The 18,725-nt window shown below is 39.8% G+C and overlaps 1 protein-coding gene across 2 annotated transcripts in view; it reads left to right on the top strand.

The window, feature by feature from the left end:
* The window catches only part of GANC (glucosidase alpha, neutral C), a gene marked incomplete at both ends in the record, with an annotated part of 69,988 nt that overhangs the window by 31,630 nt on the left and 19,633 nt on the right, over positions 1–18,725 (top strand). For both annotated transcript variants that reach the window (XM_079699903.1, XM_079699902.1), the window contains 9 exons: positions 1,414–1,480; positions 2,910–3,006; positions 4,070–4,250; positions 4,475–4,628; positions 10,693–10,928; positions 13,237–13,363; positions 14,281–14,360; positions 16,590–16,733; positions 17,836–17,932. In XM_079699903.1, coding sequence (XP_079556029.1) covers positions 1,414–1,480; positions 2,910–3,006; positions 4,070–4,250; positions 4,475–4,628; positions 10,693–10,928; positions 13,237–13,363; positions 14,281–14,360; positions 16,590–16,733; positions 17,836–17,932 — 1,183 coding nt within the window. The remainder of the gene's footprint in view (positions 1–1,413; positions 1,481–2,909; positions 3,007–4,069; positions 4,251–4,474; positions 4,629–10,692; positions 10,929–13,236; positions 13,364–14,280; positions 14,361–16,589; positions 16,734–17,835; positions 17,933–18,725) is intronic.

The raw sequence follows: 18,725 nt of genomic DNA, 5'->3' as shown, positions 1-18,725 counted from the left end.
CCATCCAGCACAGGAACACAGCCAGTAGTTTGGCTAATTGAAGCAGGGGGGAAAGTGCCCATCTCAGCCAAAATCTTTGCTTAGGGTCTCTCAAAAGAGACCCAAGTTATTTGATTCTAAATGTTTTGCCTTACATATGTAAAAGACTGCATTTTACAAAGTGCTTTCACATCATTTTGGCTCTTTTAAAGATATTCACATCAAACAGTGTGGCAGTTCCTAAACAATTAAATTACAATATGAGGGGCTCACCTGGTGGTGCAGTGGTTAAGAATCCACCTGCCAAGGCAGGGGACACGGGTTCAAGCCCTGGTCCAGGAAGATCCCACATGCCGTGGAGCAACTAAGCCCGTGCGCCACAACTACTGAACCTGCACTCTAGAGTTCGTGTGCCATGACTACTGAGCCCGCAAGCCACAACTACTGAGCTCACCTGGTGCAACTGCTGAAGCCCGCGTGCGCCTAGAGCCCGTGCTCTGCAACAAGAGAAGCCACTGCAATGAGAAGCCCGCGCACCACAACGAAGAGTAGCCCCTGCTCACCGCAACCAGAGAAAACCCATGCCCAGCAACAAAGACCCAACGCAGCCAAAAATAAAAATAAATAATTAATTAATTAAAAATTAAAGAAAAAAAAAGAATTACAATATGATCCAGTAATTCCATTTATGGATATGTATCCAAAACTGAAAGTGGGACTCAAACAAATATTTGCAGCCTATGTTCATAGCAGAATAATATTCACAGTAGCCAAAAGGTAGAAGCAATCCGGTAATCCAAGAGTCATTGACAGATGAATGCACACACCAAATGGAGTATATACATGCAATGGAATATTATTCAGCCTTAAAAAGGAAGGAAATTCTGATACATGCTACAAAATGGATGAATCTTGAAGACATTATACTAAGTGAAGTAAGCCAGTCTCAAAAGGACAAATACTGTATGATTCTACTTATATGAGATATCTAGAGTTGTCAAATTCATAAAGACAGGAAATAGAAAAGTAGTTGTCAAGAGCTGGGGGGAGGGAAGAATGGGGAATTATTGTTTAATGGGTGCAGATGTTTGGAAGGATGTAAAAATTCTGGAAATGGATGGTGATGATGGTTGTACAACATGTGAATGTACTTAGTGCCACTTAAAAATGGTTAAAATGGTAAATTTTAAGTTATGTATATTTTACCACAATTAAAAATATATTCATGTCTGCTATAGATCATAAGGATGATTAATGGCATTTATATAGAACATAGATCTAATTTGTTTAATATACTGATATCACAAATTGGCCTTTTAAAAGATTAAATCACTTCCTCAGTCTAATATTTTAATCAAATAAATGTGCTATTGTGGTAACAACATTTGTTGCAATATACAACCTCAGTTTGCTCCCTTTTTTTGGTGCCAACAGGAAAATCAAGAGGAACTGGGCCTGTGGGAGGAGAAATTCAGAAATTTTGTGGATGTCAAAGATAATGGTACAATTAAAACTGGTGTAGTGTTAAAACAGACCTTTCCAAAATGGCCAAAATTCTCTATCTAAAAGTCCCTTGAGCTTTGGCACCTAAACACGTGACTTCTGTAACGTGAACAGAAATCTCATGTTTGGGTCCCCTATTCTTTAGTAATTCATTGCAATAGAGAAATAGTGAGTGTATGACTTGTGGGGAATGTAGAACTATAGGCCTCATGGAGCTTCTGGTCTCATGGAGGTCCACATACTGCTTTCACTATCCAGTGAATCAGACAGCTGCAAATTCCACATTCTATTTTTATGAGAGTCAAGTGATGAGAAAGCAAGTTCTAGAGCTCATTGGCTCCAACATTTCAATGCAGTGGTTCTCAGCCTTTTCCAGGCCTCCCCATCATTCATGTGAGCATCATGTGACCATCTATGACATTTCTCACTAGGCTTAGTGATGGGGGGGGAGGGTGTAGGTGGCTGGGAAGGAATTTGTCCCTTTAGGAGACACGGTTCAAATACTTGGGGCTTATTTAGTTGGAAAAAATACTCACTTTTCTCCTTATTTCTCCCTACCCTGGGGAATAACAGACCTTCCCTAACTCCTTGAGAATCTCTGTTCTAGCATCTATTTCTATAGCCTCATATAATGATCAGGACTGACATATGCCCAAAAATTATAAGTAGAGGGGCCCTAAAGCTCCCCTTTCTGTAACATTATAATCCTTTTTACCTTACCTAAAGCACTCCCTTTCCATAAACTCCTTCAAATAAGGACCATTTGATGGCAAATACTTTTACCTGAGAGGGAATTTAAGTCAGTGTTCTCTCTCCTAGTTACTTTTGTTTTCCCCATATCTCTAAAATAATTGTTAAATAAAGGACTTTGTCTTTGGCTAAAGGAAATTTATATATCTACAATCACAGGGAAGGGGGTATTTTGAGGAGCCAGGAAAGGTCCTCCTGGTGCCCTTGACCTTACAGTTTCTGTATGCAGTAAGAATGAACAGTCAGGCAGAAGACACCCAGTCTTTCATCCAGTAAGTATTAAAAGTACTCGCTCTCCTCTGCTTCCTAAAGCAAACAAGTATGCAATACATTTCTGGAAATTTTAGATTAGGGAAAAAATCTAAAACTTTGTAATCCTATTTTACAGATAGAAAAGAGATTTACTATAAATGAGAACACAGAGAACTTTAGCACACAGCTAAGGAAACATAACTAATAAGTGCCCAGAACTTTGCCATGTGCATTTTTGTATCCCCACAACACCTAAATATAACATCGTACAGAGAGTCAGCATACATGATTTACTGATTGATCAGGGCAAGCTCAGGTCTCTTGATCCCTAGTCTAGTCATCTTGCTGCTCTTATAGTTGCTGAATCTCCTTAATTGATTGTCCCACTGAGAAGCAAAACTCAGTCACTATCCTGGTCCCTGCAGGTCCTGCCTCCATTGGTTTGGATTTCTCCTTGCATGGGTTTGAGCATGTCTATGGGATCCCGCAACATGCAGAATCACACCAACTTAAAAATACCAGGTAAAGTGAAAACAAGAATTCTTACAGGAGGCTTTGGTTTCTGGACTGGAAAAGTTTGAAAGGAAAATATGTGAGATGTCTGAGCCAGTGCTAGTATGTATCTGGCCTTTCCCCTCTTGATATTGCTTGTAGGTCTTTAAGAATTCCCCTTTAATGATCGCCCAGAGCAGTGGTTTTCAATTTTGATTTTTTGGCAAAAAGAAGACAATTATAAAAACTGTAATGCTGAACCTGAAAATATAGAGGAAGTAAAAATATGGAGCTGCTGTGGTTGAAGTAGCAGGGAGAGCTTCATAATATCACCTCCCTGGGTTTTCCTTTTACCTCCCAAGGCCTTTCTGTGGAACCCTGGGAAATACACTGTGAAGATCACTGACCTAGAAAAAGGCTTTTACCAAAGAAGGACAGTGAGCCAGAGAATGGAAGAGTGTGGCATCTCATATCACCTTTGATTCCCTCAGGGAGATTATTTCAAACTAATACTATTGACAAACAAATGCCAGGGTTATCAGTCTAAGAGGAAGCGGAACCAAAGAGAAACAGAGTCTGGTCAAATTTGCCAGGTTCAGATGCTGTTTAGATAATAGGGAGACATAGTGACAAGTGAATCAGAAACTGTGTTGCTCTCACACCAACCTGAGTTCCGTGTTCCCCACCTCAATTCAGTTCCTAATCTTTCCCTACTCAGCACTGTGGAAACATGTTAAGATACTATCATTTTGCTATCACGACAGAGAAATACAAAATTTGTCAATTTATTGTGTGCTTGCTATTATGCAGGATTCACAGTAAATGGTCCTCACCTCACAAGAGATATTTAGAAAAACTATCTAAGATATGAGATCATACACGCCAATAGTAGCATGAGGGGATGCCAAAGGAATCAAAGGAGGAGGATCATATTCACCCACATTGGGTCAGGAAACCTTTAGGGAAGTGTTAGGAGTTGAGCTTTGAAAGATGTATTGTACCCAAGGGGAGAATGCAGGGGAGAATGGAGCTATAATATTCATTAAGAATATATATGCAGTGGTAATTGGTAATCCTTCTTTGTGTGTTTCAGTGATGGAGATGCTTACCGTCTTTATAACCTAGATGTCTATGGATATAAAATACATGACAAAATGGGCATTTATGGTTCAGTGCCTTATCTCCTGGCCCACAAACTGGGCAGGACTCTAGGCATTTTTTGGCTAAATGCCTCAGAAACACTAGTGGAGATCAATACAGAACCTGCTGTAAAGGTGAGCAATGGATCATGGCTGCATGTCATACAGAAGAAACAAAATCACTGAAGTGTAATTGTAGCTCTGGGCTTTTAATGGCAGTCCTCTGCCTCCAGAGTCTTCGCAGTATAATCAGTGAAGGTTATTGGTATGTACTAAAGGATCAGACTATTACACACATATGGATGGGTGTTGTGGGTTAGAGGGAAATTTTTCAGACCTTCATTCTATTCCTTTTCCAGTATGCATTGACCCAGATGGGCCCAGTTGCTGCTAAACAAAAGGGCAGATCTCAAACTGATGTGCACTGGATGTCAGAGAGTGGAATCATTGATGTTTTTTTGCTGACAGGACCTACACCTTCTGACGTCTTCAAGCAGTACTCATACCTTACAGGTACTTGCATGTGGAAGTGCCAGTTTCTTGTTCCATTATATTTCCTCTATCCCATGTAGAATCACTGTAAATTAATATTTGTTGTACACCACATAGCATTTATAAACAACTTACCCAAGCTTTTAAAGAAGCAAGCATTTCTCCCCCGACTCTCATCCCATTCAGCTTGGTTAAACATTCCACTGGGGCTGGAACTCTCCATTCTCTAATCCCTAATACTCACCATCTGCCTTCCTTAGAGCCTTTTAACCCCTGGGCTTTCTCTGCCTTTATCTCAGATGACCAGTATCCCAACCTGAACTTTTCTATGTTCTCTTCTCCATTAAAATATAGTGGCTTGGGGCTTCCCTGGTGGCGCAGTGGTTGAGAGTCTGCCTGCCGATGCAGGGGACATGGGTTCGTGCCCCGGTCTGGGAAGATCCCACATGCCGCGGAGCGGCTGGGCCCATGAGCCATGGCCGCTGAGCCTGCACGTCCGGAGCCTGTGCTCCGCAACGGGAGAGGCCACAACAGTGAGAGGCCCGTGTACCGCAAAAAAAAAAAAAAAAAAAAAAAAATATATATATATATATATATATATATATATATATATATAGTGGCTTTACCACTATAAAGCATTTTATCTTTAAAAGATATGAGATCATCTCAATTGATTGAAGAAAAAGCATTTGACAAAATCCGACACTATTTCATGATAAAAACATTCAGAAGACTAGGAATGAAAGGAAACTTCATCCACATGATAAAAGGGATTTATGAAAAATTCACAGCTAACATCATACTCAGTGGTGAAAGACTGCAAGGTTTCCCCTAAGATCAGAAACAAGATGAGGCTTCCTGCTTTCACCACTGCTATTGAACATTGTAGTTAAAGTTCCAGCCAGAGAAATTAGTCAAGAAAAAGAAAGAAAAGGCATCCAAATTGGAAAGGGAGATGTAAAATTATCTCTATTCATAGATGATGTGATACTATATGATAGAAAATCCCAAAGAATACACACACACACACACACACACACACACACACACACAATTAACCAAAGTTGCAGGGTACATGGTCAACACTCAAAAGTAGCTGTGTTTCTATACACCAGCAATGAACAATCTAAATAAGAAATTGAGAAAACAACTCCATTTACAATAACATCCAAAAGAATAAAATACCCAGGAATAAATTTAACCAAGGAGGTGAAAGACTTGTATGCTGAAAACTACAAAAAATTCCTGAATTAAAGAAGGCCTAGATAAATGGGAAGAAATCCCATGTTCATGTATTGAAAGATTTAATATTGTTAAGCAAGCAATACTATTGGACGCAATCTACAGATTTACTACACTCCCTGCCAAAATTCCAATGGCCATTTTTTAAGAAATGGAAAAGCTTATCTTTAAAATCATACTGAATTTCAAAGGGCCCTGAATAGCCCAAAAGTCCTGAAAAAAAATGTTGGAGGACTCATACTTCCCAATTTCAAAGCTTACTACAAAGTTAAAGTAATCCAAACAGTGTGGTACTGGCATAAGGATAGACATATAAGCCAATGGAATAGAATTGAGAGTCTAGAAATAAACCCATACATCTCTGGCCAATTGATTTTCAATAAATGTTCAAGACCATTCAATGGAGACAGAACTGTCTCTTAACCACATGGCACTGGGACAACTGGATATACACATGCAAAAGAATGAAGTTGGACCCCTATCTCACACCATATACAAAAAATTAACTCAAAATTGATCAATGACATATATATAAGAGCTAAAGTCATAAAACTCTTAGAAGAAAACGGGGATAAGTCTTCATGACCTTGGATTGGCAACAGATTCTTAGCTATGACACCAAAATCATGAGCAACAGAAAAAAAATTAGACAAGTTGGACTTCTTTAAAACTAAAAACTAGGCTTCCCTGATGGCGCAGTGGTTGAGAGTCCGCCTGCCGATGCAGGGGACGCAGGTTCGTGCCCCAGTCCAGGAAGATCCCACATGCCGCAGAGTGGCTGGGCCCTTGAGCCATGGCCACTGAGCCTGCACATCCGGAGCCTGTGCTCCGCAACGGGAGAGGCCACAACAGTGAGAGGCCCGTGTACCACAAAAAAAAAAAAACTAAAAACTTTTGTGCATCAAAGGACATTATCACAAAAGTGAAAAGGCAACCTATAGAATGGGAGAAAGTATTTGCAAATCATACATAAGATAAGGGTCTAGTATCCAGAATACATAAAGAACTCATAACTTGACAATAAAAAGGAACAATCTAATTCTAAGATGAGAAAAGGGCTTAAATAGACATTTCTCAAAGAAGATGTACAAATGGATTAACAAGCACATGAAAAGATGCTCAACAGCACTAGGTATTAGGAAAATGTAAATTAAAACCACAATGAGATACTGCTTCCTACCCACTAGGATGACTAAATCAAAAAAAGAGGGGAAATAATAAGTGTTGGTGAGGATGTAGAGAAGTTGGAAACTCATACATTACTAGTGGGAACGTGAAATGGTTCAGCTGGTATGGAAACAGTTTGGCAGTTCCTCAAAACGCTAAACATAGAACTACCATATGACCCAGCATGATGACTGATTTTGTGTGTCAACTTGCCTAAGTCATGGTGCCCAGATATTTGGTTAAACATTAGTCTAGATGTCACTGTGAAGTTATTTTTTTAGATGAGATTAACAGTTAAATCAGTAGACTATGAGTAAAGCAGATTAGTCTCCGTAACATGAGTGGGCTTCATACAATCAGCTGAACACCTTAGAGAAAAGGACTGAGGTGTGCTCTAAAGAAACAGGAATCTGTCTCCAGACTGTCTTCATATTCAAGCTACAATTTCAACTCTTCCCTGGGTCTCCAGGCTGCTGGCCTGCCTGCAGAATTCAGAGTTGCCAGTCCCCACAATCACATGAACCAGTTCCTTAAAATCAATCATTTTCTCTCTCTGTATATGTACAAACACATAGACACATATACACACATCCTATTGATTCTGTTTCTCTGCAGAACCCTAACTAATATACCCAACAATTCCACTCCTAGATACATACTCAAAGGAACTGAACAAGGACTTGAACAGATACTTGTATGCCAATGATCGCTGCAGCATTATTCACCATAGCCAAAGGTAGAAACAGGCCAAGTGCTCATCAAAAAATGAATGGATAAACAGAATGTGGTATATACAGAAAATGGAATACTATTCAGCCATAACAAAGAATGAAGTTCTGACACATGCTACAACATGGATGAACCTTGAAAGCATTATGCAAAATGAAATAAGCCAGACACAAAAGAACAAATATAACATGATTCCACTTGTATGAAGTACCTATAGTAGGTAAATTCATGGAGACAAAAAGTTAAGATTAGCAGTTAGCAGGGGCTGAAGGGTGGGATGAGTAACAGAAAGTTATTGCTTTGTGGTTATAGAATTCCTGTTCGGAGTGATATAAAAATTTTGTAAACAGCTAGTGGTGATGCCGGTACTACACTGTGAATGTAACTAATGCCACTGAATTGTACACTTAAAAACAGTTAAAATGGCAAATTTTATGTTACATATATTTTAACACAATTTTTTAAATTGGTTATATAATATGCTCCACTCCCCCCAAAAAACACACATTGAATTGTATGCCTTACATGGGTAAATTGTATGGTATATGAGTTACATATCAATAAAACTGTTAAAAATCAAAGTAATGTAGCATCATTTCTGCTGCATTCCATTGTTAAAATTTCCTGAGTCTAGCCCATTTTCAAGGGAAGAATTTGATTCCAATTTTGATGAGAGGAACAACAGAGAAGTTGTGGATATGGGAAGACACCCATATAGGAATAAGTACCATCAAAGCCCCCCCTACAGCCCCTTGCAACATTGTTATTAGAGAGAATAGTCTGGTTTACAGGAAAGTGCTTCAAAAACAATGGATCTGCCACCATGGTCAAAGAAATCTGATTTATAAATTTAGAGATTATCTGTTAACTTCTAATGAGGATTTAGTTCAATAATATCCTCTTACCTCTTCCTCCCAACATTGTTATATCATAATTTTTGGTTAATCAACATTCAGTGTTTACATTTTTCCAATGCTCAGGGGTGTCAGATGCTTTATCTATTCCACTTTTTCCCCTGGAGACTTACCCCCGGATCTCTATCTGGACTGTTTCTCTCTAGGCTCCCCGCACAGCTGTCACCCTAGGACTTACTGTTTTCTGTTTTCTGTTTTCTGGTGGTAGATCTCTCCCTTCTTGGGGCCCATGTTTTTCTTTTTTGTGGTTTATTAACTTGGTTTTTGTTCATTGTTCGAAGCATCTTCTGGTAGTTTCCTACGAAAGTGCATTAGAGGTCTACTTTTTGCATCTTTGCAGATATGAAAACATCTTTTCCTACCTTCACCCTTGTTTGATAATTTGGTAACTGGATTGAAAATTATTTATCTCAGAACTTGAAGGCATTTCTCTATAATGTATCTTCTTGTTCCAAAATCACTCTGAATTCTGTTCCTTTGTATATGATCTATCTTTTCCCTCTGAAATATCTTCTCTTTATCTCTGATAGTCTGAAATTTCTAATATTCTGAAACTCTGAAATTTTACAACCAAATGCCTAGATATAGACCTTTTAAAATAATTGCATATTAGATGTAGACTCTTTCATTCTTGAGAATTGTATCCTTCAGTTCTGGAAAAGTTATTATTCCTTTGAAAATATCTTCACCTCCTTTTTCTCCTTCTACTCTACAGATTTTATAATCTTCTCTTTTTTGTCCAATCCTGAGCAATTTTCTCAATTTTATCTTCCAGGCCTTTCCATTTATGCTCATATTTCTAATTTCTGCAGACTCTTTCTTATCCTCTGATTGTTCCTTGTTTCTAATATCTTATACCTGTTTTATGCTACCCTAGTCTTATTTTATGGGTGCAACTTCTTTTCATCTCCCAGAGATACTAATGATAACATTTTGATATTTACTTTGATTCCTTGTATTGCCCCTATTTTCTCAGAGATCCTTTTACTCTGTTTCTTTATGTGAGTCCCTCTGTCTAATTTTGGAGGCTTTACTCAAATGTTGGATGATCCTTGACTATCCATGCATACTTAAAAATAAGGTTCTGCCTGGAAGCTCTGTGTACCTGGATGAGTTTTACACTCTCGTGTTGAGGTGGAGGGGGAATTCTCCTGTCCGCTAGTGTTCCAGGAGCAGGGATGAACCCTTCTCGTCGTCATCCCCCTCACAAGCACTCTGGTGAAAGCTTCCTGGGCTTTGCTCAATAGTTACCACACCACCCCTGCCTGCTGCCTTCCAAATTTTGTTGAAATTACTCCTCTCCCATTCTCTTTGTTCTTGTGGCTTTATTCTTTTTTTTTCTTTCTTTCTTTTCTTTATTCTGATATTAGTGGGACTTTAAGAGGGGAAGGAGATAAATGCAAGTGGTTGACCAGATGTCCTCCATGTTATCAGTAAATGTTTTGATAATAATTTCCTGACAGTTCTTCCTGCCTTCAGTTTCTTTGCCTTCAAGTCTGCTCCCAACTAATTTTTCTAAAACATAGGTCTGCTGAGGCTACATCTTGCCAAACTTTTGATGACTTCCTATACAAGAAGATTTAGAGTCCTTAGCCTGAACTACAGGGTCCTTTACAAACTGACCCTCTCCAGTGTCATCTTCTGCTGGCCTCCTTCACAGTGTAACCACCCTGGAATATTTATTTTTCCCTAAGCTTATCATGTCCTTCTCTGCCTCCGTATCTTTTCTGTTTCCTGTGCCTCAATGATCTATTCATTCTCCCTGCCTGAGAATACTCTTACTTATTCTTCAACGTTCTAACCAAGTGTTACCACCTCTGTGAAGCCTTTCAAGACTCCATACTTCACTGCAGGCAAAATTTATTAGCCCCTCTGCAGTCCCACAGCACTTGAGGGTAGGGACTCTGCTTTCTTCTTGATATTCAAAGTACCAGGCTCAGTGCTTAGACCTTGTAGACATTCAGGAAACATTTATCAAATGTATAATTATCATTGTGGTGGTAATTGGCTCAGTTGTCATCTCCCCCTTTTAGGCACACAAGCCATGCCCCCTCTCTTCTCCTTGGGGTACCATCAGTGCCGCTGGAACTACAAAGATGAGCATGATGTAAAGGCAGTGGATGCAGGATTTGATGAACATGACATTCCTTACGATGTCATGTGGCTGGACATAGAGCACACTGAAGGCAAGAGGTACTTCACCTGGGACAAGAAAAGGTTCCCAAACCCCAAAAGGATGCAAGAGCTGCTCAGGAGCAAACAACGTAAGGTAAAATAAGCCAGCACTCTGAACCTTTTCATTACAGAGCATTTTTAATTTTTTAAAGTTGCTTTGATACATTAGTGGAAGAGAACCATCTGGTAAAAAACGGCCAGGAAAATAGTACCTCCAATTGTAACTGTAACTGTGATAACAGAATAGCAATGGTGAGAAGGTGGCCATCCCTGCCATCCATCCCTGTCTTAGTGGTCTAGGTCCCCGTAAGGATGAAGGGGCCTAGCATTCAGTCCCATTCGTTGTGGCCACCCTGTAGTGATGTGATGGATGTACCCCACGACGCAAAATTTGACTTTGATGTCAAGATTGTTTATGTCACACTGGCACCAAGAGTGTATGAAAAGGCTAATTAGTCCCATAGTGAGGCATTCTTGGGGGAGCAGACTAGCTCCCAAGCTCCTTTGAAATTGGCCTGAGAGAGCTGGGAAAGGAGACAGGATCAGGGGTTAGAGGGTTGAACTGGGTGAGGATTCCTGTGCATGCACCGGGGCTTGTGTGGTTTGAACTTCCTGTTGGCACCAAAGAAAGGAGCATCAGGGCTTTCTCTGTCAGTACACCCGGATGTGGGTGGAAGGCTAAGGGGGAGTGATGGGGCTTGAAGCTCTTAACAGCTGCTCAGAAATGGAGTCAGATTCTTTATTACACCATTTTTCCTGCATGCTTCTCTGATGGACTCCATCTGTCCATATGGCCAAGGAAAGAACTAAAATAGAAAATGAGGAGAGGGAGAAGACACTGGAAAGTGTGTAATGCGGGGTGGGGGGGAGTGATAGCAATAATGAAAAGGGTGAAGGAGAAAAAAACAAGAGAGGAAAAGGGAGGAACCCCATATGTATCACATAAATGGATCCGAGATTAAAGTTGCCTTTTCAACCCATTGCATCAAGCCTCAGGCCTTTCACAGGTGGTCAGAGCCAATGCTGTTAATTCTTAATCTTCCAATTAATAAACAGCTACCATATATCAGGCATTTATTATGGAAGCAGCCCAAGAGCCCATCGACAGATGAACGGATAAAGGAAATGTGGTATACATATACAATGCAAAATTATTCAGCCTTTAAAAGGAAGGACTTTCTGATACATGCTGCAACATGGATGAACCTTAAGGGCATTATGCTAAGTGAAATAAGCCAGTCACAAAAAGACAAATACTATATGATTTCACTAATCTGTAATACCTAGAGTAGTCAAAATCATAGAGACAGAAAGAATGGTGGTAGCCAAAGGCTGGTGGGGAGGAGGGAGTGGGAAGTTGTTTTTCTGTTTTTTGGGGGGGGGTTTGAGTATTTTTTTTAATATTTATTTATTCATTTGGCTGCACCAGGTCTTAGTTGCTGCACGTGGGATCTTTTAGTTGCAGCATGCAGGATCTTCAGTCGTGGCATGCGAACTCTTAGTTGTGGCATGTGGGATCTAGTTCCCTGACCAGGGATTGAACCCGGGCCCCCTGCACTGGGAGCACTGAGTCTTAGCCACTGGACCACCAGGGAAGTCCCGGGAAGTTGTTTTTAATAGGTAGAGAGTTTCAGTTTTACAAGATGAAAAGAGTTCTAGACATTGTACAACATCGTGAATCTATTTGACACTGTTGAACTGTACGCTTAAAATTGGTTAAGATGGTGAACTTTATGTTATGCATATTTTACCACAATTTAAAAATTTTGTAAGTTTTTGAGCAATGGAGAATTAAACTTTAGTATGTAGAATAGATTTGAATAGATATGAGGAAGGATTATTAGAAGGTTATTCTAGCCAAATAAAGTGGTTTTGAGGCCCCCGAGTAGGTGGAAGTGATGGTATTAGAAGGGCAGGGAGAGATGCTGGAGAATAGTGCTGTGATCACAGCTCTTCCCAAGCCTCCTTCCTAAATATGGCTGTACCATATTTAGGTTTGGGGATTTTTTTGTTTGTTTTTAATATGCTAGTTTCTTTTCTTTAATGTTTGCTTTTGTGTTATCTTAGCCTCTAGCTATCTAGGGAGCAGGGACCTTGCCTGCTTAATCCTTTATGTAAAGCACCCAGCACCACAGAGAGATAGAAGCCTAATAAATGTGATCTTAAGAACATGTATTGGTGGGGCAGCAATAATTGTGAAAAAGGATGGGCCTGGTTCTGATATCAATTTATATTCCCATAAGCCCATGAAAGGTTATAGGATTTTACTGGTGTCTGAAATATTTCAGTAATAGTAGTTGTTTTGAGTAAAATTTGAATGCCAAAACTATGATGAAAACAAGTAAATGAACGTATGGCTCGTATAAAACTGATGAAATCTTTAAACCTTTATGTCCTAACAGCTTGTGGTCATTAGTGACCCCCACATCAAGATTGATCCCAACTACTTAGTGTATGCTAAGGCCAAGGAACAGGGCTTCTTTGTGAGGAATCATGAAGGGGGAGACTTTGAAGGTATATGCTGGCCTGGTAAGATGTCACTTGATATACCTGTTATCCACTGTTTAGTCCCAACTAATGAAGGTTGCATGGCCATCTTTCTAATTTCTTGTAGTTGTCACATGCTACATTTATGTGCCTTTCCTTAAAGATGATAGTATTATCTTCTTTTATATCTTTCATTTAACATCTGGTACAGTGTGCTTTGTATACATTTATAAGTCAATGAATGAATGAAAAATTAACAAGCAAACCTCAGTGACATGCTATTTCCCTAAGCAAATAAAAATTAAAAGCCAGGGAATGAGAAAATGAGAGGAGGAGAAAGAGGAAGAAAGAAGAAGAATCCTGCAATCTCTCTCCCTGTGATTCTTCTTTGCCCTGTTAGCCCACAGTTTTGACTTCCCAGCCTTTCATGAGTGACCTCAGCTGCCCCTGACAACTCTGAAGTCTTCATTTCAGAAATTATTAGTTTAAAGCCTTGGTAAAAACTCCTCAAGGACAAAAGGGAATCACCACTCTGACATATGATAGCACTCTATCACAAGTCCACGCACTGTAGAGAAACCGCACGCATTCCTCTTCTCCCTATACCACTTATAAACATGTCTCTCCTCTTTTAAGAACAGAGAGGTCACTCCAGGCTATCTGCCATCCTTACTGGATCTGTCTGAGGCCATCAGTGAGGGACAGGCTCCATCCTGATGCTTGTTCATTGGCATTCCCCTGGCCGCTGAGCTTGAGACGGCTAGTGATTGTCACTGGAGTCCAGCATTGCCTTCTTCATTCGTTTCTCACCAGACCGTGCCTCTGTATCAGCTATCTTTTACATTTGATGTGAGGTGCCCATTCATTACCCAGCTTTCACATCTGATATTCTTCTTTACAAATATATTACCACGAGGAGCACCATTCCTAAAAGGCTGTCTACTCCTCTGCCTCTGCAGGTCTCTCCTCTTACCTGGATTTTACCAGTCCCAAAGTCAGAGAGTGGTATTCCAGTCTTTTTGCTTTCTCTGTTTATCAGGTTTGTTTTTATTCTTTTGCTCTTTCCTAGTTACTTGGAAGGATAAAGTAAGGGGAAAAAGTGATTAAATAGAGCTACTCTGCTTCACTGAGTAGCTCTTGATAAATAATACTTGTATGAAAAGACAGGGATGCCAGGGACTTCCCTCGTGGTCCAGTGGTAAAGAATCTGCCTTACAATGCAGGGGATGTGGGTTCAATCCCTGGTCAGGGAACTAAGATCCCATATGCCATGGGGCAACTAAGCCCACATGCCACAACTACTGAGCTTGGGCGCCTCAACAAGAGAGCCTGTGTGCCGCAAACTACAGAGGCCACGTCCCCTGGAGTCTGTGAGCCACAACTAGAGAGAGAAAACCCACATGCCACAACTAGAGAGAAGCCCGCACCACCAACGCGCCTCAACAAAAGATCCCGCATGCCTCAACAAAGTTTCCACGTGCCGCAACTAAGACCCGATGCAGCCAAAAGTAAAATAAATAAATAAATAAATAAATCTTTTTAAAAAAAGACGGGGATGCCAACCACATTACAGACCTTGGTGGTGCCAGGAGTGGTGCCATATGAATTACCAAGTGCACAAAAGCTGTGATTTTGACTTCTATTATGATAGACTCTATGATATATCAAAGTACTTAATAATAGAGACTTATTATATTTTCAAACTGTATAAATTTTTACATAAAATAGTATTGTATAATATTATTAAAGATGATGATAATGATATATGAGAAAGTATCTTGCAAAGTGTAACATGATATTAAAAGTAAGGTACAATAATAATTCTTAAAATCTTACAAGAATCACAGAGAGAACTGGAGAGGCCACATCTAGAGAACCGTTTTCCATCAGCGGTGGTGATGAGAATAATGATGCCTGATATAAACTGAGTATGTGCTCTGTGCCAAGCACTATGCTACTCACTTTGTGTGCATTATACCATTTCATCTTCACAATAACTCTTTGAAGTTGGAATTGTAATTAACTCTAATCCCACAGGTGAGGAAATCAAGGCATGGGCAAGTGTAAAAACCTGCTAAGTTCATCCATCTAGTAAGTGGTGGACCCAAGATTTGAACTCAGGTCTGTCTGTCTCCCAAGCCCAGCTCTTAACCACTAAACTCTAGTTTCTGAGCATCCTGTATTAGGATATAGAAAATAACTTAGAGCAGGGGTAAAGAACACGTGGGCCAATCTGGCCTTGCTCATTTGTTTCCCTATTGTCTAGGCTGCTTGCACATAACTATAGCTGGGTTGGGTTATTGAAAAAGAGGACTTATGGCCTGAAAAGTTGAAAATATTTACTGTCTGGTCCTTCCAGAAAAAGTTTGCCAACCCCTGCCTTAGAGGGTGCTAAAAAGAACAGTCAAAGTAGTTAAATATCTGGAACCCATATAGCCGTGTTCATAGAAGTATACACGATTAGAAATAATTCAAAGTAAAGAGTCAAAAGAAAACATATAAGCCTCCTCTAGTCATTTGAAAGGCTAGCATGTCGGGGAGGCAGCAGATGTATTCTGTGGTATCCCAGAAGACAAGCTAGGCCCTGTAAGAGGATGTTACAAGGAGCAAGACTTTCAGAAAATAATGGAATGAGCTGCCTGAGGAACTCCCGGTCATTGTAGCTATTGAGTCAAATGCTGAGAGACCAGGGATTCTATAAAGGGATTGCAGCACCATGTTAACTACATGACTCAACAGCCCCTTCCCACTCTAAAGCTAACAGTTCTATGTAGAACACAAACTATAGATCCTGCTAACAAACGGGTATCCTAGCTGTCAAACCTTTCATAGTGTTAGAGGGAAGGGGGAATCTTTTCATGGACAGCTATAATTGCCCATAGTTAAGAGTTGTAGCAGATGATGGATGATGTAGAGCCTAATTGTGAACATTCACAACCTTTCCTGTAGTGGTTCTCCAGGGGGTCTCGGAGCAGACCTGTGGGCAACATGGGAGTACAGCACAGCACTCTTTCATTCATAAGTACTCAACAAGTACTTATTGAGAACCCTCTGACATTTAGGTTGTTCTAGGTGTTTGGGATTTATCAATGAACAAAACAGACAAAATTCCCTGCCCTGTGGAACTTTTATTCTAGCAGAGGACAGAGCATAGATAATAAACATAACAAATAATAAATTAAATGGAGTAAAAAAGAGGAATAGGGACGGCTATCATATTAACCCTGTCACTGTAGGAGTTTTATCATGACCAAGACTGACTTCCTAGGGATCTACTGACATCCTCTACATATGGAACGACATGAATGAGCCCTCTGTCTTTAGAGGGCCAGAACTAACCATGCAGAAGAATGCCATTCATCATGGCAACTGGGAGCACCGAGAACTTCACAACATCTATGGCTTTTATCAGGTAAGACATCTAAAAAGCAGCCACCTGGATCCATGTGCCCTGCCTTTTGGGCTGAAAGTCATTTGCTTTAACAACCATGCTATACAGTTCATTCCTCTGTGTGTCTTTTTTGACAACTGTTGATACAATGGGTCTTATCAGGTTGTAGCCAATATAAGACTCATTATTTCTCCCTCTGCATTGTTTCCATCTATAATGAACTTGGTTAATTTATAGATATTGGTTAATTAATGATAACATAGAAACATCTTCCTTGACAGGAACCATTAGTAAATGGCATTAGATAATACCTCAAACCTTTTATTGAAGTAGGCTGTGTATAAATATGTAAACAAAGGCAATTAAAACAGATTTTTTTAAACTTCACAAATGTCTAAATACAGCAAGTCTTATATTCATACCAGGGGAGTAAGATTTAGAACACAGATGCACAATTTCAATATGTATACTTCTAAATGTAGAAAGCCTTCCTTAAGTACTTAGCCTTCTCAGTAGAAGGTGGTAGAATTGTGTTCCATTTGCCAGTCACATCCAAAAAACCTGGCAGTCACTTGCCCTAATTTATATCCTTCATTCTTTGTTATTTTCAAAATGTAATGGTGTTCCTGTGGGCCTCCCACAAATTGCTGTTTTCCAGCGGGAGCTGCTGGCTACATATAGCCCGATTTTCAGATGGTATCTGTGTACTTCTCTACACAGCCTCTTGCTATAACTGTAAACTATCAATACTTATAGCTGGAGAATTTTCTTATGTAGGCCAGGGCCAGTCACTTAACCTCTCTGAATCAGTCTCAGAGGTTTGTGTGTATGTTACTAGAGAAAATCTTATAAAAATACCTCGCAATAGTAAGCACCAAGTAAATATTATTATTTACTATTATTTCATTGCTATTTTAATGAGATAAATTGTTTCACTCTTTTAATAGGGGAATTTAGAGTAGTTTCATTACATCATGAAAATTATTGGGAAGATTTTTAATATTTTCCATTTCACATTCCCACCTACTGTTTACTTTTTGCATGTGAAATAGCTTATTGGGGATGTCTGCACAGTGCCATAATCCAGTCATCTCTTTGAAATTTTTCTCCTTTGACTTTATAGCAAATGGCCACTGCAGAAGGACTGATCCAACGATCTAAAGGGAAGGAGAGACCCTTTGTTCTTACGCGTTCTTTCTTTGCTGGATCACAAAAATATGGTAAGGACTGGTTCATATGATCAGACTTAAAAACACAAGCTAGCAATCTGTCTCTTTTGACCATATATGGTATATGGTGCTACTGTGTTGATGCCTTCCTTTTCAGTAGGTCAGGTCTTAGACTGTAGAGAGCAGTGTGCTCTGAAGTGTGCATTTTGTCCTTTGAGACTGAGTAAACCAATTTTAATAAAGTTTAGTTACTTTTTTCCCACTGAAGAACTGGACACTTAGTTGTTGGGAGAATGACTTCAGAGTATCTGTTTGCTGGGATGGTCATCTTTTTTTTTTTTTTTAACATCTTTCTTGGAGTATAATTGCTTTACGTTGTTGTGTTTGTTGCTGCTGTATAACAAAGTGAATCAGCTATACATATACATACATCCCCACATCTCCTCCCTCTTGCGTCTCCCTCCCACCCTCCCTATCCCACCCCTCTAGGTGGTCACAAAGCATCGAGCTGATCTCTCTGTGCTATAGGGCTGCTTCCCACTAGCTATTTTACATTTGGTAGTGTATATATGTGAATGCCACTCTCTCACTTTGTCCCAGCTTACCCTTCCCCCTCCCCGTGTCCTCAAGTCCATTCTCTACATCTGCATTTTTATTCCTGTCCTGGCCCTAGGTTCTTTAGAACCTTTTTTATTTTTTATTTATTTTTTTAGATTCCATATATATGTGTTAGCATACGGTATTTGTTTTTCTCTTTCTGACTTACTTCACTCTGTATGACAGACTCTAGGTCCTGGGATGGTCATCTCTGATCCTGTCTCTTTTATTTATCAAGACCAGAGAA

This window comes from Hyperoodon ampullatus (assembly GCF_949752795.1).
Source record: "Hyperoodon ampullatus genome assembly, chromosome: 3".
Lineage (NCBI taxonomy): Eukaryota > Metazoa > Chordata > Mammalia > Artiodactyla > Ziphiidae > Hyperoodon > Hyperoodon ampullatus.
The sequence above is the reverse complement of the archived record's forward strand: the minus strand, read 5'-3'. Positions and strand labels throughout refer to the sequence as shown.